The sequence below is a fragment of the Diceros bicornis genome, chromosome 15 (genome assembly GCF_020826845.1).
Source record: "Diceros bicornis minor isolate mBicDic1 chromosome 15, mDicBic1.mat.cur, whole genome shotgun sequence".
NCBI classification, from domain to species: domain Eukaryota; kingdom Metazoa; phylum Chordata; class Mammalia; order Perissodactyla; family Rhinocerotidae; genus Diceros; species Diceros bicornis.
The window spans coordinates 15,791,102-15,818,582 of NC_080754.1; the positions used below are offsets into that span (position 1 = coordinate 15,791,102).

At 39.0% G+C, this 27,481-nt stretch overlaps 2 protein-coding genes across 5 annotated transcripts in view; both read right to left on the minus strand.

Moving 5' to 3' along the window:
• CFAP44 (cilia and flagella associated protein 44) overlaps nucleotides 1-706 on the minus strand; it is a 105,605-nt gene extending 104,899 nt beyond the window's left edge. The window contains exon 1 of the mRNA XM_058555793.1: nucleotides 449-706. The gene's annotated coding sequence lies outside the window, so the exon portion shown is untranslated. The remainder of the gene's footprint in view (nucleotides 1-448) is intronic.
• Nucleotides 707-4,827: 4,121 nt separating this feature from the next.
• SPICE1 (spindle and centriole associated protein 1) overlaps nucleotides 4,828-27,481 on the minus strand; it is a 53,956-nt gene continuing 31,302 nt past the window's right edge. For all 4 annotated transcript variants that reach the window (XM_058555801.1, XM_058555803.1, XM_058555799.1 and 1 more), the window contains exons 9-18: nucleotides 27,157-27,294; nucleotides 26,538-26,803; nucleotides 24,979-25,110; nucleotides 21,378-21,525; nucleotides 19,753-19,977; nucleotides 12,857-13,347; nucleotides 10,611-10,794; nucleotides 8,288-8,390; nucleotides 7,192-7,279; nucleotides 4,828-5,987 (exon numbers count right to left, since the gene is read on the minus strand). In XM_058555801.1, coding sequence (XP_058411784.1) covers nucleotides 5,934-5,987; nucleotides 7,192-7,279; nucleotides 8,288-8,390; nucleotides 10,611-10,794; nucleotides 12,857-13,347; nucleotides 19,753-19,977; nucleotides 21,378-21,525; nucleotides 24,979-25,110; nucleotides 26,538-26,803; nucleotides 27,157-27,294 — 1,829 coding nt within the window. In that variant the 3' untranslated portion in view covers nucleotides 4,828-5,933. The remainder of the gene's footprint in view (nucleotides 5,988-7,191; nucleotides 7,280-8,287; nucleotides 8,391-10,610; nucleotides 10,795-12,856; nucleotides 13,348-19,752; nucleotides 19,978-21,377; nucleotides 21,526-24,978; nucleotides 25,111-26,537; nucleotides 26,804-27,156; nucleotides 27,295-27,481) is intronic.

Consider the following 27,481-nt stretch of genomic DNA (forward strand, 5'->3'; position numbering starts at 1 on the left):
CATTATCATCTTCCGTTTTAGAGGTGAGGAAACTCAAGTGCAGAGGGCTCAACCCGCCGAGTGTCACCCAGCAAAGTGTGGGGCGGGGTGGCTTGCTTGACCCCGGAATCCAGGCCCTTTCCCACTAGACTCCCTGCTTCTGGGCCGGGTCTAACTCGTCCTCCTGCTGCCTGCTGTCCTCCAACCCGGCCGGACTGCGAGCTCGCTGCAGGCAGGAAGCGCGTCCACTTTGTATCCACAGTGTCTAGCTCCATGCCCGCGAATGCGAGTCACTTCAAGTGTTTGTTACACTGATCCGCAGGAAGAACGAAGGAATGTGCTTCAGCAAAGCCGGGGGAGCAGTGGTTCAGCCTGAGGGAAGGCCGAGGGGGTTCACTGCCCCCTGACTCGCTAACAGAGTTGAGGGAGAGGTCGTGGGAACTGCCCGGCTGCTGGGGCCCAAACTTACCCAAGACACCGATCGCCGCCGCGCGCTCCCAGCCACAGCCTCTGCCCAGGTCCTCGGTTTACTGCGGTTACCACGGCAACGTGGGCGGAGACGGGCGGGCCGTGAGGCGCATGCGCCGCCCGGAGGCGGCTTGCGGAGAAATCCTGTGGCGGTGCCACTAGGAGCCTCAGTCTCTCTCGCGGTGTGGTCCCTGCTGTTTTCTGGCGCATGACTCGCGTTCAAAGCCAAACAGAAAAGCCCAGCATTCTACCAGTTGGTTATCCCCTAAGGATGTTTTATTGATAGTTAAGTGAAATGACTTTTAAATACTTTCGAAGATAAGTATTTACAAAACAGCCCACAGGGGCCCTGCTCGCGTACCATCATCAGCAAAGATACATCGTGGGGCTTTTATTTGCTTTACTTATGTATTTATTTACTTAGTTTACGCTATGTTATCTCTGTTGGCCTTGAAGAGTAAATAAGATTTTATGCTGTGAGCTCCGTGGTCGCACACGAAGTATGGGCCCAGCTTGACAGATTGCTGGGTTTTGCGGTTTGTTCTTAACTGCTCTGTGGACAGCGCTCATAGTGATTTTTAAGTACCTAATGTTATTAGTTACAAAACATTGTTTTTAAAATGGCTACAATATCCAAATAATATGTGACAAAGGACTTTGTATCCAGAATACATAAAAGATTCTTATAGTTCAGTAAGAAAAATACTAACAACCTAATTTTTAAAATGGGCAAAGGACTTTGAATATTCACCACATCAGCTATGTGAGCGGTCAATAAGCACACGGAAAGATACTTAACCGTAGTCCTCAGGGAGATGCAGACCACAGTGCACACGCTCCACACCCACTAAAATTAAAAAGACTGCCAGCACCAAATGTGGAAGGAAGTGGAGAAAGTGGATCTCATCCACTGCTCATAGGAACGTAAAATGGCACAGCCACTTTGGAAAAGTTTGGCAGTTTCTTTAAAAGTTAAACATATACCAAGCCATTGCACATCCCAAGCATTTATCCAAGAGAAACAAAAAAAACCCTATGTCCGTACAAGGCCTTGTACAAGAACATTCATAGGAGCTTTATTCACAATAGCTAAAAACTAGAAATAACGCAAATGACCATTGACAGGTAAATGGACAAATATCTTTACTCATAGGTAAAAAGAAAGGTGATACACAGAACGTGGATGAATCTCAATTATGATGACTGAAAGAAGCCAGACACAAAATAGTACACAATGTATGAGCCCATTTATATAAAATGCAGATAAATCTATGATGACCAAAACCAGATGATTGGTTGCCCAGGGGTGGAGTGAAGGGACGGATGCACTGCAAAGACAGGAGTCTTTTGGAGATGATAGAAATGTTGTATGTTAATTGTGGTGGTAGTTTCATAAGCATATATAACTGCCACAAGTCAATGAATTGTTCTCTTTATTAAATAGAGATAGTTTATTGTATATAAATTATTTCCAAATAAAGTTGACAAGAAAAAAATGACTGTACAATATTTTGTGTTTATTGGTTTCCACAATATTATAATTTTCCAAAAACTTTATACCATGCATTTGTTGGTAATATTGAGATGTTCTCTTTAGCCAAGTATTCTCCAGGACTAAAAAATTAACCACTATCCTTGCTTTGTGTGTGTGTGTGTGTGAGGAAGATTAGCCCTGAGCTAACATCTGAAGCCAATCCTCCTCTTTTTGCTGAGGAAGATTGGCCCTAGGCTAACATCCGTGTCCATCTTCCTCTACTTTATATGGGACGCCACCGCAGCATAGCTTGAAAAGCGGTGTGTCGGTGCGGCTGGGGATCTGAACCCATGAACCCCGGGCCGCCGAAATGGAGCACATGAACTTAACCACTACACCCCCAGGACAGGCCCCTTTGCTATTAATTATTCAACAGTATATTCTGGTTGTCTGAAAGTCAGAAAACATAGGATAAACGTATTTCTAAACAGCATGATACATTTTCAAATAATATGCTTGTTTTCTTTCAATCTCCAAACATCTTTTCAGGTGAAATACCTCTAAATTTAAAGCACCAGGTCCAATTGTTAATCTCAGAAAAACACAGTAAATATACTACAGAATGTGTAAAAAATCTGGAAACACAAGAGGGACAAGTGTATTTATTTGTATACAAAACTATTGGCAATCATGATTACAGAGAGCTTATTGTGAGTTAGGCCCCGTTCTCAGCATATTGACATATATTTACCTCATTTAATCCTCAAAAATTTATAAAAAAGATATATTATCTCTGACCTTCAAATGGGAAAGATGAGATTAATTTGCCCAAGGGACACAGCCCAAGTGGCAGAGATGGCATTGGAATCCAAGCTTTCTGGTTGCAACACTTGCACTCTTAGCCACTGTGCTGTGTTAGTTATTTCTTATAAGTTAGGAGAAGTCCAATAATTATTTAAAAGGAGCTTCAAGTCCTGCCTTTACCTCTTACAAGCACTCTGACATTGGGCAACTTACTTCACCTCTAGGGCTCAATTTCCTCACTGCAAAGATGGAGGGCACTTAAACATGTCTCTTAGGGAGACTATGAGATTTAAATGAGATCACAGAGATACTGCCACTTAGCACAGTGCCTGCCACAGTAATGTACCCTCAATACAGGGTAGCAATTATTATTACAGTGCCTCCATACCACACACACTGTGAGAGGGCAGCACAGCACAGGCCTTGGAGAAAGACGTCCTATGTTCCCATTCCAGCGCCACCACTCAGCTGTGTGACCTTGAGAAAGTACTTACCATCTTGTACCTCAGTTTCCTCATCTGCAAGATGATGATAATAATACCGACCTCATAAAGGTGTCACGAAGTCATGTAAAGTGGCTAAAACAGTGCCTGGCACTTAGTAGACAGAATTAAATGCTGCTAACCCAAACGACTTCACTGTACTGTGTGGGAATGATTATATCATAACTCTGCATTTAATCATCAATCTAGTTTTTCTCCTAAGCTGCATTTTGGAGAACTGTAAATTTCATTAAAGTTTGACAAGTGATTAGCAGATTTCTGAGGAATATTGGAGAAGTCATATGTTATCAAAAAACTTGAGTCCAAAAACAAGAAGTAATCTGAGTTTGGACTGTTAAAGTAAATATAAATGTAGTACATCACAGTAAAATACAGAGAGTTCACCCTTCTGCAATGCTGTAGATCAGTGATTCCCAAACCTGAGCATGCCTCAGAATCTCCTGAAGGCCTTATTACAACAGATACCAGAGTTTCTGATCAATAGGTCTGGGGTGGGGCCCCAGAATTGTCATTTCTAATAAGTACCCCAGGTGATGTTGATGCTGCTGGTCGGGGTCATACTCTGAGACCCACTGATGCAGAAGGCTCTGGAAGGTGATGAAGAGGCCCCAAGGTAGTTTGTTAATTAAAACCAAACACGCACCAATTTATGATCTGGGCGGCCATAAATATCTTTATGTTTCCCAAGCTTGGTTGCACAGTGGAATCATCTGAGGAGATTTTTAAAAATACTGATATTCAGGTCCTGCCCCCAGAGATTGTAATTTAATCCGTCCGAGGTGAGCCTTGGGCACTGGGAATTTTCAAACATCCCCAGATGACTCTGATGGCAGCCAAGGCTGAGAAGCACTGCCTCAGAAGGCCTAAGAAAGAAAGGCTCTTTTCTCTACATCTATTATTCCTAGAGTTTTTTCAACCTACTTTTGCATTTTATCAGCAAAAACAGACATTTAACAGGATGGATACTTATACGTCAGTCCCACAGTTTGCCAGCGAGCTGGTGGTAAAAGCTTTTTGCATTCGTTCTCAACTCGGGCTGCATATTAAATCACCTTGAGTAGCTTTCTAAGATACCATGCTAAGGGCTTCACCCCCCAGGTAGTGTGCTTGGTATTTTTTAAATGCTCCCAAAATTGAGAATCATGGCTTTTGAGGTTTAAAAAAATATAGTGGGGAAAAAATAAAGACCCAACCAGTTGGAGACCATTAAGGAAAATTCGTGTCAAAAGAATGCTTTTACAAACCAAGCAGATAACTTGACATTTCAATAACATAAGGAATAACATTAAAATGGTTGTATATCCCAGACAGGGATAGTATTTATTAAATACCAGTTTTCAAAAAGTGCAATATAGATGGAAGAATCTGCAATAATGCAAATAAATACAGATGGCTTCACATAGATAAAATCAGTGATACCAGAAGAAGATAATTTTATTTTTGCCACCACAACATGAAGAAGCTCAAATGAAACCTGCATGGGACACCTCCTAAAACAGTGATTTACAGCCGCAGAAGGAGAGAGGGTGTTGTCTGAGACAGTTCCCCAAGTAGTTTTAATGTGCGCCCCCCACCCCACTCCCACCTCACTTAGGTTGAGAATTCCTATCATACAGCCAAGGGACAGAGATAATTCAGAAAGCAAGCTGAAAATAGAAACGAATGTTTCAGAGCCAAACAAGTGCCTTGAAGAAAAACCTACCCCAAAAGCCAATTCAGGGCTGGGAAAACTGATAGCAACTTTTGTATTCAATTCTGTTGCAAACGCTAAATATGCCAATAAATCAATTTTATTGCATTTAGACAGGTGAGCTCTACAACCATTATTTATTTGATGTACGTTACCATTATTGATGACATTTTCACATTTAAAGACTACATAAGAATTTTATAATAGATATAACCACTTTTACCTATTTAAACAAATATAAACAAATATTCCCACACCTACTTTTTAAAGCTGTACATTCCACTTGATGGAAAAAGTGACGGCTACAGTGACTTCTCCCCCCAAAAAAAACCAAAAGGGGATGTTAAATTTTTCTGAAAGCCAGACTTTAATCACACAGAGACATTTTATTGTAAGTTATATGCAAAGTAACTTAGTTCTTCAGAAAAAAATAAAATAAAAATGAAACAGATCAACATTTACGATATACTACACCAAAAAAAAAAATCTGAATAAAGATGATACAGGTAAAAATGTATTACTTAAAAAATCCTAAAATACCTATGAAATTATTAGACTATAAAAGTTTAGGGCCGGCCCCGTGGCTTAGCGGTTAAGTGCACGCGCTCCACTGCTGGCAGCCCGGGTTCGGATCCCGGGCGCGCACCGCTTCTCCGGCCATGCTGGGGCCGCGTCCCACATACAGCAACTGGAAGAATGTGCAGCTATGACATACAACTATCTACTGGGGCTTTGGGGGGAAAATAAATAAATAAAATCTTTAAAAGTTTAATTTCTCTACAGTCAAAATTTTATTCACAGGAGGTTGTAGGTTGGTTGGTTGTTGGAATTGATTTCAAAAGGTAAAAATAAAAATAATTGCTTTATTTCTTTTTTCCATTGGTACTAAGTCACAAGATCTTTGTAGGTTTTATCTAAAAGAAGGACATAAAAACTTGAAAGCAGGAGCAGCGAAAAGGGACTAGAAGCTCAAGAATATATTACTGAGAACAAACTCGGTAAAACTCGACTTCACTCAGGACACATGGGTAGACAGGGCAAACCAGCCCTCTTCATTTTGTTTCTCAATCTGTCGAACAAAGAGGCAAAAAGGATTTAGAAAGTAACCAGGAACATACAAGATTTATAATTATTTAGACCAAGTGTATAGAACCAAGTAATCCTATGCCAGAATGGTAGTGGAAATTAAATTGCTACTGGCAATTTTATTCTCTAACAGAGACACTCCCAAATAACTGATTCCCTGTCAACAGATCCCCTTACTGATTTAGGAGACCTCATTTCTTAAGGATAAATCCAGTGTTTAATACAAATCATAGGTACAACTTTTAAAAATGACAAAAAGAGTCATTTGATCTTAGTAAATTAAATTTGTTACTAAATTCCAGAAACTAAGGACAAATTATATAAAATAGTTTACTTTAAAAAGCTGTTTTAGAATATAAGAACAGCAAAGGACAAATCTTATACTGCTGGGCAACTGGGCTATCTGAGTCTATCAATTAATTTGGGCTATAAATATTCAATGTTTATTAAAACACTATTTGGTCCAATTACCGAAGTTAGGAGTAAGAATTGCAAAGAAGATTCCCTCCACACCAGACAGTTGTTAGCTCAAGTTTGCAAATGCAACGTTTATGATTTTAAAGATATCCTCACAATTTGCTGTGACCAAACACTCAAAGGAACTATATGTTGCTGTACTACCAACACAGAAAAATGCCTTTTGCAAAAATTTTGGATATATTGTAAGATGCTTAGATTCTATATATTCCGATAGCAAATCAAAACACATGAAGAATACGTTAAGATGTTTATGTACCCTTTGTGCCCTAACTTCCCTAATCAGTGGCACTCAGATATGGCACACAGGGGTAAAGAGACAAGGAAAGTGACCCCAGGGCTCACACAGCCACAGCAAGGAAGTGAGCGAACTGACATCTCGGTATACCCACAACTTCAAGGCACACCCGTGTGTCCTGCCACACTATTCGGAATGCTCTTTGAGAAACCAGTAATTTCCAGTCTTTGATGGTTGAAATCCTATTGAATTTTCCCTTGTTCCTTAGTTATCTCAGAAAACAAAAGAAGCATATGACTGACTTGCTTTTTTCTAATGAAGGTGAATTAGTATTTCTTTTCTCCTGAGAATTTTATATCATCTTTAGGACAACAGGAAGACTAATTAAGAACGGAAATCACTCAATCCGCCACCTTTCACCCTCACCCTTCTGACCCCTACACACATTTCACAATTACATTTTATCACACACCTTTGCTCTTGGATTAAGAGGTGTGAATCGTCCACTTCCTGAGGTGGCGTTTAACGGAGAACAAGAATTACTAGTAGCTCCTGAAGATCTATTTATGAGAAATAAGAGAGAGTGAGTGATCTATCACTATTAACCTTCAAAAATTAGGTAAGACAGACAATTCTCAATACTGGCAAGAGCTTGAAAACGAATGGCTGAGTTACATCCAAATGAGGTAAATTATTTGTAACATATTTCTACCAACCTGTCTTTTTTTTCTTTTAATTAATAGACTTTCTTTTTCAGAGTAATTTTAGGTTTACAAAAAGATTGAGTGTAAAGCACAGAGTTCCACTATACCCCTCACCCCCCACCTACCCCCCACAGAGTTTCCCCTATTATTAACGTCTTGCATCAGTGTGGTACATTTTTTACAACTGATGAAATAATATTGATACATTATTATTAATTAAATATATAGTTTACATTAAGGTTCACACTTTGTGTTATACATCCTATGGATTTTCACAAATGTATAATGACACGTTTCCACCATTACCATACCATACTGAAAAGTTTTTAACATTAAAAGGGAAAAATGGATGTGCAGGGGTGGGGAAGAATGCCAAGGCAGTGGAAGAATAGTGGAACTTAGAGGAGAACAGTGCAGTGTAAGCACGAACAGTGGAGACAGAAGAGCCAGGTATGTCCTTAGTGTCACCATTTACCAACCAGGAGACCCATTGAGGCAAATCACCAATCAGCTCAGTGAGCTTCAGTTTCATTTATTGTAAAGGACAAAAATACTACTGGTCAATTTACCCACCCTGTCACAGATTATCTCCTAATTTTGTAACCCATAAAGTACTCTATATATGCGCTATTATTCCTTTTTTTCCAGCCAACTCATGCTTTTCTAATGAATTAAGGCTTGTTCCTCACTCCTCTTCTTCCCCCCACCCCAAAATCTCCTTTCCAATTACTTCATTTTCTTTACAGGTGTAAGTCTGTCTGAACCTGAGTTAGATATTATGAATTTCCTTTTTTCACAAAGAAAATGAAACATATACCACATTCCTGATTTTTTTTTAAGTAACTATTCACAGTGTAACCCTACCTTCTTGTACTTATCCCACTGGTGGGAGAGATAGTACTGCATTTTGAGCTTTCTGGGGCTTCTGCTCCTGGAATAGACACCTCGATTGTCCTCTTTCCTCCTTCTACAACAGAAAAATAAATATTAGTTTCATTACATTTCATTAAAATAGAAATAAAAGTTTAACTTGATTTTTGTCTTACTGCATATTTCACATTATAAATTTGGGGGTTCTTTCTATATTTTTATCATTATGGCCCACAGATACACTTGAAGGATTTTTTCAAAAATGAACTGTGAGACAAGAAACTTGAGTCACTGGTGTCAATTCAGTAGCATGCCAGTTCACAGAGAGCCAGAACCTTCAGACTAGTGGTATCATGTCAGATCTGGAAGTGAAAACCAGAAATTAAGAGCTAGCCTTAAAGAACTTGCGATTCTTGTCAAAAGCAGCTTATCTAAAGTTTTCAAAAAAAAAAAAAAGGAAAAAGAAAGAAAATTTCTGAAGTCATTCAGTAAAACTTTAACTCTGCTAAATCTATTACATGATTATTGTTACTGCAGACATTAAATTGGGAGGGGAAAGTTGGCTGATGAGCTCATATCACCAACGGCAAGTACAATTATGCACATTTTCAATATTTCAGAAGTAGGTTACCAATCAACAAATATTTACTAAGTCTCTGCTAATGAAAGGCTTTATGTCCCTCCCAGGCAGTTTCACAGAGGCTCCTATGTGTCGCTGCTTAAAAAAGGGGTTTCCGGGCTCTAAGGGGGAAAGAAACCCTATTTAATTTTCTAACATATTCGTTGGTTATCCTAGAAAACCAAAGAGGTTTTGCATGGCGTATGATTTATTTTTATCTTTATCATTACAGCCCACAGAGGTTCCTGTGAAACCAAGAATTTTACTTAGAAAGAATATCTTCGAGAAGAACCACTGGAATGAAAAGAACACAGTCACAAATTTACCAGTTTGCTTTAGAATTTCAGACAAATCACTTAACCTCTTTGTGCCTCAGTTTACTTATCTATCAAATAGGCATGATATCAGCTCTGTCTACTCTCAGGGTGTGTTGAGGACTAAATGAGACAACATAAATGAAAGTATTTTTAACCTTAGAGAACTACTGAAACAGCAGATGTCTCACTTGATCACAAAGTTATTCTTAACAGTGATCTGCTTTATTTTTCCTCACTGCACTCAGCATTAACTGACATTGTCTCGTATATTTATTTGCTTATTTGTTTACTGCCCACTCCCCAACGTGAGTACTGCAGTAGTCCAGCTGGCAAGGTCTTGTCCTGTTCAGTGCAGCATCCCCAGGGCCCAGAACATGGCAGGCACATACTGCGTGTTCACACATACTGAGTGATTTGATTTATTCATTCTAATCAGAAGTTGCCCCTAGACTTCATGACTGTGAAGAACGGTAAACAAAGCTGTCATTTGAAGAAGCCTAGAAGAAACAAAGAGGAAGGGCCCTGGGGAAACATGTGATCCACCATTTTCCAATAATTTCCAGAGTCTGCTTTCTGGGTCTGTAGTTTCAAAAAAGAAATAACTTCAGAGAGATAAAAGTCTTATTGGCAGACACCTTAAAGGTAACTTACTTCACAACCAGCCACAAGACACAGGAATCCCTCTAAACCCCAAAGCTTGAGCAACTCAGGGAACGCACCAGTCACTAAACAAAGCTGCTTCTATTCTTGACAATTAGAACCTTCTCGTATACTGAGCCAAAACTAGTCTCTCTATACATGCAACTCTACCCTCTGAGGGTCTTAGTACTCCAATTTTTGGTTAAAAAGCAACTTGAGATCTACTTCATTTTATCAGTACCTTTTGAATGTGAATACCAAGACAACTAATTTTTCAGTTTCTGTTGTATTATTTAGAATCCTCTCTAGCTTTTCACACTCCTAAATGTAACAACAGAATAATGAAAATTTATGAATGAAATGTTTTAATGGTTTTAATAGAATAATAACTTGTAAAGTATTGATGAAATTGTAAATTATCATTTTGATGTTATATTTTATACTTAGCTGCAGCATATGTCCTAAGAAAATCATGTACGGTAATGAATCTCATTTACATGTAGAGCAGCTTAGGAGCTCCGACACCAAAGATGGACTGCAGGCACCATGGGACAGCTTTCTAGCAGGAGACTGGCTATTTCCGTCACTTATTCTGTGACTTAGGTCTGTTTCTTTCTATTAAAATTGAAGGCCCTGAAATATATGGTCTCTGAGATTTCTTTCAGCTCAATATATACTTGCAAAATCAAGAAAGTGAAAACTCGCATGTGTCTAGTTTTTAAACCACGAATTCGTGACCAACCAGTCCATGCTCCGAGAGGTGACTGAACAGGTGATACTGGGGGGGAGGACGGATTCCAACCCACAAGCTTCTGCTGTTCTATTAACTGCAGGAGTTTCACACGAGCCTCCATACTCTGCCGAGTCAGTTCCGCAATCCGCTCCTCCATGCTGCTCGGTGTTAGAGGTTGCGCTGCTGGGAAAGTCTTTTTAAAAGAAAGGTACAAATTCCATATTGAAAATAATCCAAACAATTTTGATTTTTTGTAAAAATAAACTCTTCTAGTAAGAGCCGGAAAGTTAGTATTCACAGCCCTTGCTATATGCAAACTTGAAGAGTGGGTAAGTAATAGAATTTACAAGTCATTTAATTGAAAAATTAGGGCAAAAGTAAAGGGATACTAATCCTTCTAACATTGGTGTCTGATTCAAGAAAGTTGGGGACTCGAAAGGAACGGAAGGGGTAGAGTAAGAAGTAGCCACCCAAGGAATAGAATGCAAGTTTAATTTGACAATTCCTGAGAGGAATACATGTGTCATTCTTCATAATTTCATTTAGTTAAATATGGCCTTTTGGGAAAAAACAATCCCTAAGAGAAATCACTAATTTGTAGCTTATGCCCATTAGTAAAAAATAAGAGATAAGCAACACAGTATGAATTAAAGATAATTTGTAATTCTGATTATAACAAAAAGGGTGGCGAGGGCAGTGACACTAACTAGTCCACTCTAGCCTGGTCTATATCCTAATTGGAAAAGGAGGCAAGCTCAGTTTTAACTCTGCTGCCTTTTTTTTTTTTTTTTTTTGGTGAGGAAGATCAGTCCTGAGCTAACATCTATTGTCAATCCTCCTCTTTTTGCTGAGGAAGATTGGCCCTGGGCTAACATCCGTTCCCATCTTCCTCCACTTTACATGTGGGACGCCACCACAGCATGGCTGGACGAGCGGCACATAGGTCTGCACCGGGGATCCGAACCTGCGAACCCTGGGCTGCTGAAGCTGAGCGCACGAACCCCACCATGATGCCACTGGCCCAGCCTCGCTGCTGCCTTTTTTAAACCAAGGGTTGCCTGTTTCAAATAATCTTCAAAACTCTGCAAACATAGAAATGTCTCCAATGACTCAAAACTGAGGCCGTTCATACCTGCATACACCTGTCCTGACGGCTGCTGCCCACTCCTAATACTCCTCTCCCTGGCTCCTCTTCTGCCACTCCCTTCTGACTACTATTTCTGTGCCTTGATACCCACATTGCCCTCACTCCCCATGAGCCAGCGCTCACAGAGGTGGCCCTATCCCCACCTACTTCTAACGTGCCTCATGGAAGCCCTCAATCCACCATTGGTAAAGCCCTTATGGAAGCAATCACCTCTGGACCCCTAGTCCATGAAGTTGCCCAGCTCCTTCCCACTGCTAAAGCACTGTTCATCCTCTATCAGAACCCTAACGGGAGCCACGCTGGCTCAAGAAGGGGTCAAAGGAAGTCTCTCCCTCACTGGGACCAGCATGAGGACAAGTGTTATCAACACTCTCCAGTTGAACTTAGAATCCCTTGTCTCCCCACAAACAAGGAAACGAAGGTTGAAGTTACCAGGTTAGCCCACAGTTTATTTAATTTACAAAATGCCTGCACTATAATATGCAGCCTTTTGCTACTCAAAGTGTAATCCCTGGACCAGCATCATCTGGGAACTTATCAGAAATGCACGTCTGACCTCAGACCTATTCAATCAGAAACTGCATCTTAGCAAGATCCTCAGATGATTCGTATGTACAGTAAAATCTGACTCTAATAATCCTGTAAAACAACATTTCTATAGGAAAATGCATTCTGTGTCCTAAAAAATTAACTCCTCATGAGTTCAGGGCCAACTACACATAATTCTCTTTTATAAGCCCCTGTAGGAGCAAAAATGCTTTCAATTAAAATGTAGTGGCAGAGCAAACTTTCATGCCAAATTAATTCCACATTTTATATTTAAAACTTCATTCGTCGCTTAATTTTAGCTTTTCTACACATTTTATCTTTGTCCTATTTTCCTCATTCATTTCCTCATTTTTTATTTTATGTTGTCCTCTTTTATTGTATGTGTGATATAAATTGATAAATAACTTCTACTTATTTTGTGATGAGGATATGACAAAGCATAAGCCATCTAATAGCATCCTCAAAAATGTTCAGGCTCACTTTTGTAAAGAAGTCCCTTAAGATGCTCCAGCAACGTAAATTCCTACACATTCCGAGTCAATCCTTAACTGGTACTCACGGCAGTCATGTCACCTGCATGACTCGTCTCCTGTTTGTTTAATTCCCGAAGTCCATCCCCTTGCTCTCCCCCTGGCCCAATGATATTATTCAGATGCGCCTTGATAGCTGAATTCTGCAGTGTCAGCTCAGCAATTCGTGCCATGATGTCCTTTCTTTGTATTAATGCCTCCTTTGTTCTAAGCTGTTGCCCATCTCCCAGTATGGGGGGCTCGTCCAAGAATGTGGGGTTTCTTGAATGCTGAGCGTTTGGATGGGAACTGCAGAGGGGTTGGGAGAGGTTAACAAAAGGATCCTGGGTTTTGTTCTCCAAATCTTCTCCCATGTGAGAGACCCTCCACCTCTGGGTGAAGAGACGACTCTCATCACTTGAATTCTGAATGTCTGTGCCAGTAGGTAAGGTCTTCTTTTCCCAATTTTGTTCCTTCTCAATTATTTCCACAGTGGGAGGAATTCGTGGAGCAGGACGAGTTTGAACAGTCCTCCTCAATACTGAAGAGAAAATTAAAAAATAATAAACATGTATTATTTAGCCATAGATTGGCACTATAATCATCTCATTAGCTCATCATGGTAGTTAGAGAAGTGTGTCAACAGAAGGGTTCGGCTTCTGAATGCCACCTCTAACAATCAAGTACAGAGACTTTTCTATTGCTTAAAGCATTACTGAGTATCCTTGTGAAAAGCCACCCGCCAAGTTCACATTTTAACACATATATTATCTCATAACTGGGAATCTTGAGAGTGGAGGGGGTGCAAATACCTAATGTAAACTGAGGACAGTTTACATTAGGCCTCTCAGAAGAAGTAAAATTTCAAAATGATTACCGATGTGGAAAAAAGTAGAGCAAAGAACATCACAGGCAGAAGAAACAACACTATGTGAAGGCCAAAAAATAGGAAAAAGCCAAGAAGGGAGCCAGTCTAGCTGTAGCATAGCAACAAGGGGAGAAGTGGGAAAAGATGAGATTGGAGAGGTGCTCAGGGGCCATTTCTTGCAGAGCCTTTTAAGCCGTGTTAGGAATTTTATAATTTAATCCAAGAGCAATGACACCTGGAGAAGGTTTAGCAATGATTCAATTTACATTTCTTAAAAGGTATAGGATAATTGGGAGGTCCAGGAATGGAAGTGGGGAGACCAGTAAGCAATTGTGGTAGTCCAGAAGAAAGATGATGGTAGCTTTGACTAAAGCATGTTGGCTACAGAGATGGAGAGAAGTAGATAAATTTGAGAAACATTTTGGCAATAGAACTGAGAGTGATGACCTAGAAGTGGGGAGTGAGGGAAATACACAGATCAAGACAGCACGCACAACTGAGTAGATGGTGATGCTATTTACTGAGATGGAGAAGATAACAGATCTGGGGGAAGGGAGGTTATTAGGAAGTCAGTTTTTAACATGCTGAGTTTAAGGTGCCTTATGATTCATCCATATATCCATCCAAGCAGATGGATACATGGGTTGGAAACTCAAGAGAGACATCTAGGCTAAGGTCGCAAACTGGAAGTCACTGGCTTATAGAAGGTATTGGAAGCCATGAGAATGAGTAAGATTATCTAGGGAGAAAGAACAGAGTGAGAAAAGAAACCAGTACCAAGATATGAAGAACTCAATATTTAGAGGTGGGTAAAGGAGGGGAAGCTAACAAGCAGAATGAAATGGAGCAGCCAGAAAAGAAAAGAGAAATATTACAAAATACGGTATCATGGAAACAAAGAGGCAGGGTTAACTGTGGGTAACACTACTGTAAGACCTAGAAACCTAAGGACAGAAAAGTGTACACTGGACTTGGTAACATGTTGGCCAGTGGAGCCCTTAGCAAGAGTGCTTTAGGTAGAAAGACCTAACTGGGAGTGAACTGGGGGGACAGATGCTTCTAGTTAAGACTACAGACTGAGCACACATTTACCTCACCTCCTTTCACTGACAGCAAGGAAATATAAAAGTAAATAAATCCACATCAGTACAGATAATGCTCTGGAGAGAGGCATTAGCAAATTAGACAGTTCAACACATTTCTGGAAGACTGAAAGTGGATGAGAAATGTGTGACAGAATGAAATTGCGCAGAAGCCACAGTCTAGAATATGTATATATTATAAGGAAGCTACGGGTAAAGCCAGTCTTTCTGGGGGAATGGAAAAGGCTACAGGCTCAATGCTGACAGGTACAGAGAGAGAAACTGAGAAGCACGACTGAAAACTGGGGAATTAACTTGAAAGTTTGTCTTCCGTACAGTTATGTCAGTCAAGTTGTTGCTCACCACTTCCCCCACACATTCTTGAAAGCAAAAAACCAGGGTTGGGGAGAACAAATGTGGTAGCCCCAGTCGAATAGCTAGATCCCACCTGCCTTCTCTCAAAGGAAGCCTACAGTTAACATATGGTGCCCATAAACACAGAGCAACTGCTTGAGGCAAAGCCTACTGGGAAAACAGATCTAGACCCATCTACATCCCAGAAGAGAAAACTTATGCCAACCACCTATAATACTCAACCTAGTCATTTATTCTTAACTATGAATGGACAATAAAGGATCACCAGACATCCAAGGAAAACCAGCAGCACGAAAGAGAAAAGCCAGGATAGGTAAACAGAACAACAAGCTAAGAAGAAAAGAAAGAAATTTCAGGTACAGAACAAAATGTAACAAAATTCTAACTAGTATCCTCAGAAGAGAGTTTCTGGAAGATCTTGCATTCATAATAAGCAGCAATGAAAAAGGGACAATCAGATAGTAAGAAACAGCTCTTGCTCGGAAATTAAAAATATGATTGGTGAGGGGCTGGCCCGATGGCATAGTGGTTAGGTTTGCGTGCTCTGCTTCAGCGGCCCGGGGTTCGCAGGTTTGGATGCTGGGCACAGACCTATGCACCGCTCATCAAGCCACACTGTGGCAGCGTCCCACATACAAAATAGAGCAAGATTGGCACAAATGTTAGCTTAGAGACAATCTTCCTGAAAGAAAAAGAGAAAGACTGGCAATGGATGTTATCTCAGGGCCAGTCTTCCTCACTAAAAAAAAAAAAAATGTGACTGGTGAAATAAAAAACCGAAAAGGCAGGGCTGATTATAAAGTGAGAAAAATCTTCCAGAATACCAGAAAGAAGACATAAGACCAAATACATGAGAAAATAATCCAGAAGGTCAATATATCATTTTCCCAAACTGCAGAAAGTCACACATCTTCAGACTGACAGGTCTCACTGGTGCCTCGCAGTATAATGAGAAAAACGTTCTCATTGTGTCCATATTTAGACACAACTTGTGCAATTTAAGAATAAAAATGAAGGGAGGCCGGCCCGGTGGCGCAAGCGGTTAAGTGCGCATACTCTGCTTCTGCGGCCCGGGGTTCGCCAGTTCGGATCCCGGGCGCGCACTGACGCGCCGCTTGGTAAGCCATGCTGTGGTGGCGTCCCATATAAAGTAGAGGAAGATGGGCATGGATGTTAGCTCAGGGCCACTCTTCCTCAAGACAGAAGGGGAGGATTGGCATCGGATATTAGCTCAGGGCTAGTCCTCCTCACAAAAAAAAAAAAGAAGAGAAAAAAAAAAGAATAAAAATGAAGGGATCCTAAAAGCTTCCATGGAGAAAAAGTGGGTTCAAATATAAAGAAGTAAAAGACAGATGCGACGTCAGACATCAACAGCAACACAGGATACTAAAAATCAATGGAACGATGCCTTTAATTTCTCAGGAAAAAGGACTATGGACCTAGAATTCTATATCTAGCCAAATTATCAACTAAGTGTAAGAGAAAAATGAGAATATTTTTAGATTTTCAAAAACTCAAAGTTTACCTCCTATACACCCTTTCTGACTATTTCTTTCAGAAAATTGAGGGAGAAATCCAAAAAAGAGTTAGAAATGGAATCTAGGAAACAGCAGATCCAACCCAGGTGTGTAACAATAACAAGCCCCAGGACGAGAGCTGTGCAGCAGGCCCCCGGAGCAATCAGGCGAGACAGGAGCAGGGGCGCCAGGGCTGTGGGAAGGTCTCTCTGGGATGAACGTGGATCCCACGTCATGGATAGCACGAGTAAAGGACATGAAGATATGGCAAAAGCACATTATTCTTCTGTCAACAAGATGGCGAAAGTAATTTGAAACTCCAGGCAAAACAAAAACTGAACGAGAAAGTCACAGTACAAATATAGAGCAAACTAAGAGATTCTGAGCAACTGAGGAAGTGAAATAAGAATTCACCATGATCTTCGTACTAGGAACTTTTTCCTTTATGTGGCACAAGGATTGATAGTCAAAATGGACCCAAAAAGAAAATGAAATTGTTATTGGTTTTCAACTCTCAGCATCCATCTATAAACAAGACACAGAAGACACAACTGTGGTAATGGAACACTGTAAATGTTATCAAACTTGATCCTGTAAAAGGAAAGGTAGAGTTGACGGAAGGTGGGAGTGGGAACACAGGAGAAGTAGAAGGGAGGGAGGGAGAGGAGCTAGTATTCTCACTGTATGTAGTAGAAAGCCAAGAGATACTGTCTGAAGTTAGTGAAGAAGAAATAGAAAGTATTTAAAGTCATATAATTAAGCAATACAAGAATTAAAAATAAAAATATAATCATCCAAATTAGATACGAAAAGGAAGTAGGTGTTAATGTGAATTAAACCCTCTTCTTTAATAAGGGAGTCTATAATGATCGTGTCAAGTTGATATTTCAAGGAAAGAGATGTAAAAATATTTTATATTAATTATGGAAAGCACCTCCAGATAAACAGAAATCAAACAGGGATAAAAATGATTGCCTCTTGGGGTGGCCTAGAGGTAGGGGAGGAGGAGACTCTGATACGTGTTTTTTTTTAAATTACATGCAAATATGAATTAGAATTAACACTTTAAGTTAACGAGTGAATGGGAGATAAAACGAAACCAGCATATATACACTCCTCTTTCAAGAAGCGTGGCTATAAAGGAAAGTAGAAATCAATTAGTAGCTAAAGGAAAATATTTATGATGGGAAGTTCTAGAGCGACACTGTCCACTACGGTAGCCTCTGGCCACATGTGGCTATTCATATTCAAATTTAAATTAATTAAAATTAAATAAAATTTAAATTCAGTTCCCCAGTCATACTAGCCACATTTCAGGTGCTCAGCAGCCCCATGAGGCTAGCGGCTACCATACTGAATGGAGCAGGTATACAACATTTTCATCATCACAGACAGTTTTATTGAATAGAGTTGTTCTAGAGCATAACTGAACACCCATGAAGGGCCCTATATATCTCCCATCTTTATCTGCATGGTTAATTTAACTAAACAACTCTTTACATGTGAGCATTCCAAACAAAATACTGAAAAATAAACCAATTCAGAATACATATTCAAAGGCAGTTCTATCTGAACACTGTACAAGAAACGTGCTGTGCTATTTTCAGTGCAGAACCTGCTGAAGATGCAAACAAAATGTGGTTTATAGCAGTCCCTGAATAATTTGCTTTAATGAATATTTAGTATATTTGCAATCAGAATAAAAATATTTATTGTAATTGTTTCTTTAAAAGAATGTTAAGCTATTTATGAAATGAATATGAAAAACAATGAAAAACAATTTACAATATCTCAAAAGAGATCATTAGACAAGTGTTTTAATACCATACAAACATTTGAAAAATTACTTTAAGAAATGAAAATTTAACCTGAACAGAAACTAGATTTGAAATCATATTCCCTAAATCTGGCCAGAGTTAATAATACTGCTTAGCCCTCTAAAGAGGAAATATCAAATCATAGAATTATAGAACTGGAGAGACATAAAGATAAAGGAAAACCCTCTCTTAGACATGGGACAACCAAAGTTCAGAGAAGGTAAGCATCTCAGCCCCATGCCTCACAGCCAGTCATCGGTGGGCAGGCCAAGACCCTTGCACTTCCGACCCTCAGCCAGCACTGTCTCCCTCCCCCACACAGATATGACTCTCTACATTTGCACTATAAATGCCCATATTTTATAATGGCAAGGATTTGTCATTTTCTTTAACCTCTTATCGCCTCTTCATGTCCTCTATTGGAAACATACATCAAAGCGCAGAAAATCTGACAAAATTTATATGTCTCAATGACAATAAAAGTTATTCTTCTGTTCCTCTATATAAGAATATAAACATTCTTTTTAAAGAAATAAAAATTTAGGCAAATAATTTTCTAGAAACTTTGGAGGAGATTCTAAGGTAGTTTTTTGATTGAAGAACTCTTTTGAAACTGAAATGAAAGCTATAATGCCAGAAAAATGCACACTTTCCAAACAATGAAGCTGTCCCTGGAACTTCTGAAGACCATCCATGAACTCCAAGTTAAGAATCTGTGAGCTAAAGATTAACAATAAATTTTTTAAATTTTATTCAAAACTCTATATATTTGCTGCAAAAGTAACTCTAAAGCTATTTTTAATTGTCCACCAATTTTCATTACAAAATTCCCTCACCTGACTGAGCTAAAAAGTTTTGATGAGAAAGAGGTTAATAACCAGATCTGACATACAAATTCCTTAAGGTCACAGTTTTCACCTTTCCTTGGTTAGACTTTCATTACTCTCTGGGGTGTAATCTCCTCTTGTTTCTTACCCCTTCCTATGCTCGTGGACCATAGCAACAAACAGGATTGCTCTTACTCTGCATTGTAACGCTGAGGACTTTGATCCTTCAATCTGAGTTTAACACTTTAATGAAACAGATACGTAATGAAATTCAGTGTCATATTTTACCATAGGTATAACACATATGATGTAAACCACCCAATCCTCCTTCAGCTTAAAGGTTACGTATGGTTATCAAGATCTTTTAAAATTCTGTTTATCAGGTAACAATGAACACAATACATTACATATACGAAGCATAAAAACCAATAGCCATATAGCTTTAGAAGAAGCCGCTTACCATCCTGCAGAGGAGAGAATTCTGAGTTGCTCTTCTGCCTGGGTGGTGTTAACAACACAGCTGGCTCAAATATATGTGCTGGAAAATTGTTGGCCAAATTCACACTATCTGGCAGGTCTGGCACCTGAGGCAGTTTAACCGGCAAGTCTTCCTGTGGGAATTCAACCACTTCTTCCCCTCTGAACGTCAATGGCACGGAGACATTAGCATTTACAGTTGGACCCTCTAAGAAGATGAGAGGCTATTAATACTTAAGGGAACTATAGGCACATTTCAGGTATTTATACTTAAATGCATTTCCGCAGAGGCCAAGATCACGTGGCCTCGAGAGACTTCACCTTCTAGGCCATATCCTCCTTCAGCAGTAACTCACAGGCAGGCTCTAGTGGGGCCAGCACTGCGAAGAAAGAGGCTGTTTTTGAGAAAAGTGCTGAGGTCCCCCAGCTCTTGCAACCTGTCCTAGCCATTGAGATTATCAATGTCAAATTTCAGTCAGCCACTTCTTAGAACCCTTCCTAAGAAAACACCTCAACACATAAAACCCTTTCCACTCAGAGACACTCCTCAAAGTATTACTCAGAAGTAAAAAACATGAAAAAGCCTAAATATCCTATTCAGCCTATGGCATATGATGACACATGAGGTGAAGAAAGCTTTTCAAAACATCACCACAAATGAACGAAAGTTATGAATTTCTAAAACTCAGTATTTTTTTTCTTTCCAAGACCATCTCTTCTCCTCCTGAGCCTGAAGTACTGTTATTAAAAGTATTGGCACTACATAAAAAAGACAAGATCGTGCCATTTGCAACAACACGGATGGACCTTGAGAGTATTATGTGAAGTGAAATACATCAGACAAAGACAAATACCTTATGATCTCACTCATATATGGAAGATAAACAAACACATGGATAAGGAGAACACGTTAATGGTTACCAGAGGAGAACGGGGTCTAGGTTGGAAGTGGGAGACGTTGTGAAAAGTGACCAAATTCTGAATATATTTTGAAGGCAACCAGTGGGATTTGCTGATGCGTTGGATGTGGGGTGAAGACATGAGAGAAGAAGAGTCATGTGCCATGTGCAACAACGTGGTGGGGTATAAAGAGGCGCGTATGTATGGTGACGGATAAAACTAGACTATTGGTGGTGAACATGATGTAGCCTATACAGAAACCGAAATATAATAACATACACTCGAAATTTACACAATGTTATAAGTCAATATGACCTCAATAAAATTAAAATTAAAAAAAAAAGTATTGGCACTAAATTCCCACCTGCCTAGGAAGTTAGTTCTGCTACTTTCTATTTATGTGACTTTGCTAAGTTACCCACCCTCTCTAAGCCTTAGTTTCCTCATCTGAAAAATGGGGATAACAACAACACCTACCTCGTAAGACTAGTATGACGATTAAGTGAGATAATACATGTCAAACACATAAAAAGTATCTAGCATAGAGCAAGTATCCAATAAATATTATCTGGAAATAGCAGTGGCAATCATAGTAGTGACGATGCCATATGTGCATAAACGGCCAATAACTCCTTATAAGTTTACAGTTCTGTTTGTTTACTCTATGAGTATTTTAATACCAGTCTGGGATAATAAGACCACACTCACCTGGACTGTCTATAATTCTTCTACTCGTGGCTCCCTTTTCTGATGCCTGACTCTCTTTGTTGAAATTTATTACAGGACAGTTCTTAATGGCATGTGAAAGTGATATAAGCTGCTCATCTGTTGTGACCATGTACTGCTGAAGCCTCGCCTAGAGAAAAAATAATGAAATAACATCATTGGCATATCAGGCATCAAATCGTCACCTAGATTTGTATAAGTTTATCATTACCTTAAATACACTAAGAATTTCAGACTTTCATTCAAATACTAAAACAATGCCTTCATAAGAATACATAATCATAAATATTTTAAAAGTCCCGTGATAGAGGAATAGTTAAATAAATCGTGGAATATTATTAATTAATAAATACACTGCAATGACAGTAAGAATTAACCTTTTTATAGGGCTTTCTACTTACAAATCCTCTTTTTATAGATAATATCAACTGACTCTCAAGCTATCCCAAGAGACAGCTACATCAGGTGGAGGAAACTCAAAAGAATATTACACAGGCATTTAAAGTGATACAAATGAGCACTATAAAAATTTATGGTAATATGTATAAAATAACATTAAGAGAAAAAAATATATATATTATACACACACAGAGACACATGTATCTCCAAGATGTACAAACATTTGATAAAAATTAGAGGTGGTTAGAAGACAGAAATATTATTAGTAGGACTACTGAATGAAGTATACTAAACATTTTTATATCAGCCCAAATTTTTTCCCAAGTTCCACATTTGTATATCCAATGGCCTACTCAACATCTCCATCTAGAACTCACATAGGCTTCTCAAACTTAAAATGCACAAAACCAAACGTTTCTCTTTAACATCCTCACCTCATCAATAACAACTCTATCCCTCGAATTGCTCAGTCCAAAACTTGGGAATCACCCTTGTCTCTTCTTCTCTCACATCTTCTCCTTCACCCCATATCCAACCTATCAGCAAATCCCAGTGGTAGCCTTCAAAATATATTCAGAATTTGGTCACTTTTCACAACCTCTCCCACATCCAACCTAGACCAAGCTGCCATGTCTCACCTGAATTACTCCAATAACTCCTCTCTGTAATACTCTGCATCTGTGTTTGGCCACCTAGAGTCTAGTCCTATACTGCTCCCAAACTAGGCTGAGGCACCTTGGGGTACCACAGTGAACTCACAGGGGCACCACACAACATTTTAAATTTTCAAGGGAAACACTGATGCTCAACATCTGTCAGCTTGAGGCAGCTCACAGATTCAACACTAGATCGAGATACATTCTTTTTGATGATGTCATATCTTCACGAAGCTCGGTTTTCAGTAGTTGCTATGCTAAAAAGCAATACTGCATAAAAATTATTGTGGAATAGGAAATCATACCGATGGTGTCCAATATGATTCCAAGCTTTGAGAAGCTATACAGTGCCCAACAGGTACACATATTCCACTAGTATAACTGTGGTTATTTAATCATGAATAAAAGTATGACTTTTTAATCAATTTACACATTATTTTTTTCAAACAGCACCTAAGTTTTCAGACATAAATAATTATTAAGTTGTTTGAACCTAACTACTTAATAAATGGAACTGTTGGGTATTTCTTTGGGTCTAGGAGTATCTTGAAACGCTAAAGACACCATGAACAGAGAAAGGGCGGTGATCTCTGATCTAGTCTCAACATGGCAGCCCAGAGTGATCCTCTTAAAACCTAAATCAGATGACGTCTCTTCTCTACTCAGCACCGTCCAGTGGTTCCCCAACTCACTCAGCATAAAAGCCCAAGCCCTGACCCAGCCTGCAACGTCCCACGTGATCTGGCTTATCTGCTCTTATCTCCCAGTACTCTCCCTTTCCCACACTCCACTCCAGCCACACTGGTCTCCTTGGTTTTGACCTCAACACCACCCTCCCACCTCAAGATCTTAGCACTTCCTGTTCCTCTGCCTAGGCTGTTCTTCTCTCAGCTATCTGCATGCTTGTCCCCTCACCTCCTTTAGGCCTTTGCTCAAATGTTACCTCCTCAGACAGGCACGGCCCATCGCATTTACAACTTCCCACCCTAGACACTCCCTATGCCTCTTACCTGCTTTACTTTTCTTTATAGTACATATCACCATCACCATTTAACTTATTTTATACTTCACTTGTTTTTTTAGGATTTATTTAGAATATAAGCTCCATGGAAGCAAAGATTTCATTTTTGTTCACGACTGTATTTCCTGCACCTGGAACAGTGCCAGGCCCACAGTAGGGACTCAATAAAGATTGTTGAACAAATTAGTACATTTTAAAACTGCCCATCTTCCCAGGAGAATTGAAAACATATGTTCATGCAAATACTTGTACACACATGTTCATAGCAGCATCATTCATTCATAATACACAAAAAGTGGAAACAACTCAAATGTCCATCAACTGATGAACGGATAAGCAAAATGTGGTATATCCATATAATGGAATATTACTGGGTAATAATGAGGAATGAGTACTGATATAACAGGGATAAACCTTAAAACATTATGCTAAGTGAGAGAAGTCAGACACAAAAGACCACATATTGCATGATTCCATTCACATGAAATATCCAGATTAGGCAAATCTATAAAAACATAGAGTAGAATTGTGGTTGCCAGGGGCTGGGGGGTGAGAGAATGGAGAGTGAGTGCTAAGGAGTATGGGGTTCCTCTTTGGGGTGATGAAAATGTTGTGGAATTAGATAATGGTGCTGGTGCACAACTCTGTGAATATACTAAAAACCATTGGATTGTACACCTTAAAAGGGTGAGTTAAATGGTATATGAACTATATATATTAATTAAAAAATTGCATATATTATATCTAAGGTCCATTGACACAACACAACTTGTCTACTAACTATTGCTTATCTAGTCTCTTTTGGCTGATAAATAAAAGTAACAATAACCACCAGTTAAGAACAAAAAGATGAATAAAACCATCTTTGCCCTCAAGCAGCTTATAGTCTAGCTGGCAGGTGCACATGTATGTGTAACACAATTTGGTAAATGCCACGAGAGCAATATCCAGAGGGTATCAAAAGTGCACAAAGGCAGAATACTTACTGCAGCATGGAGGCAATAAAGTTTTCTAGAAGAAATAATGTATGAGTCTTTAAAAAAAAAAAAAAGGAGCAACTAGCCAGACAAGTGGCAGAGGTCTTATCTTATAAAGACACTGTAAATAAATGTAAATTGCATATGACTACAGGAGGGTTCCTCAAAGGGTATCCTCTGTTCTTCTGAAATTAAAAGTGGCTATCATAACACTCATTTCACATTTTGGATAAATTGCTAAAATATTGGTAGTTATCATTTAAATGTAGATTCTGTCTTCCCCACTAAAGAGTATGTTCCTAAAGACAGTTAAGTAGACTTACTCCATACACTATTTGTGTCCAAGCTTCGACTACAGGAGCTCCAATATAATAAATGTTCAATAAAAGCTACCATTAATGATAATAAAGATGTGATAAGCAATCACATCAGCACAACTAAACCAAAGGCAACTAGAAGTGGATCTCATACAGTCCTACAGATGTTTTATACCACTCAACACAGAAACGTTTGGGATCTCTTCTGAGTACCTGGGTAGCAGTATTTTCTTCTCTAAGAAGAAGAATTTCAGCTGTCAGAGCATCGATGAGCTCTCGATGATCACCTAACACTTGTTCCAGTTGCTGCCTCGTCTCTACTTCTTTACGCAGTTGGAGCTCACTCTACAAAAAAATATCAGGCAAGCTCCCATCAATAGCATCACAGGTTGAAAACTAAAGTTTCTACTCAAAGCTGTTGAAAAAGATAATACTTACAAAGTATATATTATGTGACAGTAAGGAGAATTAAATATTTTTATTAAAAGGTTTATATTTCATTAAAATGTGCTGCTTTATCTGCCCCCCTTCTTTAAATAGAACACAATAAACAGAACATTATATAGAATTAAATAACCATAATTTTTGTAGAAGAAAGTGCAGGGAAGAACATATACATACTGCTTGACTACATGCAGACTGTCTCTAGAAGGATACACTGGTGTCTGGTAACGATAGTGGGCTAAAAGGAGGCAAACATGTTAAATGGAAGTTAGGGTGGGAATTAGATTTTTCCTTGTACACCCTTCTGTATCTTTGAATTTCATGCCATGTGAATGTATCACCAATTCAAAAATTAAGTTTGTTAAAATAAAATTAAAAATAAATGATAACAGGTTCAAGTGGTTTAGCTTTGTAAAGCAAGTGATTAGCTAACAAGTACCTGCCTGTAAGCCTGTAACACTTGCAAAGAGCCAGAAGCACACCCCTGGAGATTCCTAACTTATGAGTGGAAGAATATTAATACTTTCATAAGTCTGGCAGTACAATAAATCTTTCACTAAAAAGCAATTTTAGGAAGCCAGCTCCAGAGAAATTGAAACATCAGAATTAAGGTAGTAAATCAACTTATTTTTTAATAATAAAATTTCCTTAAACATTTTTTGTCATATTTAACAAATTTAAATACAAAAATAACAGTTTAAATAGATTTTTTTTAAGATGAGATACATAGTTAATTCTTATTCCACAGCATTCTCAGGACTGATTACTATTCACAAATGAATTAAAGAACCAATTCTTGTTTGTTTTATAAGTTATTTTCACAACAATAAAATATCTCCCACTTCAGACACTGAAGCAAAGCCCATTATCAGTCATACAGAAAACACGAAGAATTTTCCTAATCTTCGTCTACAGATCACAGGCATTCCACTCTCCAAACTGAACTAAAGTGGCAATAGAATGCAGAGAAAGGCACTGGAATGAAGACACATTTCGTAGTTCTAATTAACCTATAATGCCAAACAGTAATATTAAGTATTAACACAAGATATAATTTTATTTATAGCACATTTACCTTACTAACTATATTTTACTAAAGCTCATATTAAAATTGACATCACTTATCTGATGTTATCTGTATCGGGATGGAGAGCGAAATTAAGAGGATAAATCCTTACTGCAGACGATCTAAAACCGAGGTATTTTAAACAAAGCTATTCAAATTTGACTATACGTTGGAGGTCGCAATAGATTAAGTGTAGAGGGAAAAAGCCCACACGTTTCCACCAGCACTGGGAAGAGGAGACTCTGAGACCCTCACCTCTTACCTCTTTAAGGTACCGAACCAGGCGACAGAGGGAGCTCACCAGCGACAGGGTGAAGCCTGTGAGACCCTGACTGCTCCGCGGCCCCTTGACCTCGCGGCCTGTCCACCGCTCGTATTCTTCCACCTCGTGCTCCACTTCATGGATCATGTGCTTGAGGACTTCCAGGCTGGGGTTACCGCTACTGGGTAGGTCTGCGGAGGCTGTGCTGGCTGATGACGTGTTTTTCTTCTGCTTGGAAGGAGCATGCAAATCTGGTTTTCTTTTCACTGATAATGACAGAAATCATTCTATTTTAAGACCAGGAAAAATTATGCTAGAAAAACCTTTCACTCTTGTTCACAATTTCTAAAAGGTTTTTATAGAAGTTATCACCATTTTCTCATAAAAAACTCTATGGAGTTTAAACCAGGGTTATACTGTCTATAACAAATGTACTAGAACCATCTTTCTACAGGCTATCATGGGAAAAAAGAGGCATTTCTTAGCTACCATTCAAAAACTCTTACTTAGTTGGAGCCAACTGGATGAGTTTAAGGGAAAAAACATTTATTAAGAGACTAAGATAGCTGTATCAAGTTACACGTTTAATAATTCATCTTTGTCGATTAAAGGAATGAACCTTTATTAAACAGTTGCTTTTGCTTCCTTGAGTTCAGCACTTGTCTCGCAGCACAGCTCGAGTCTAGAGTCTCAGCTGCTTCTTCAGGCTGAAGCCTGGTGTGGATTCTCTTGACAGCATTGGTAGCATTCAGAGCGGCTAAAAGGAAGATTTCCAAAAGTATTTCAAGTGAACAAAAAAAAATTTTCAAGCATTTCAATTGACAGATCGATCAATATATTACTCAATTAGGCTAAGACAGGCAAAACTCAAATAACATTCCTTTAAAAATCAGGGTGTTTAACTGTATGATCTCACTCATATGTGGAATATAAACCAACACATG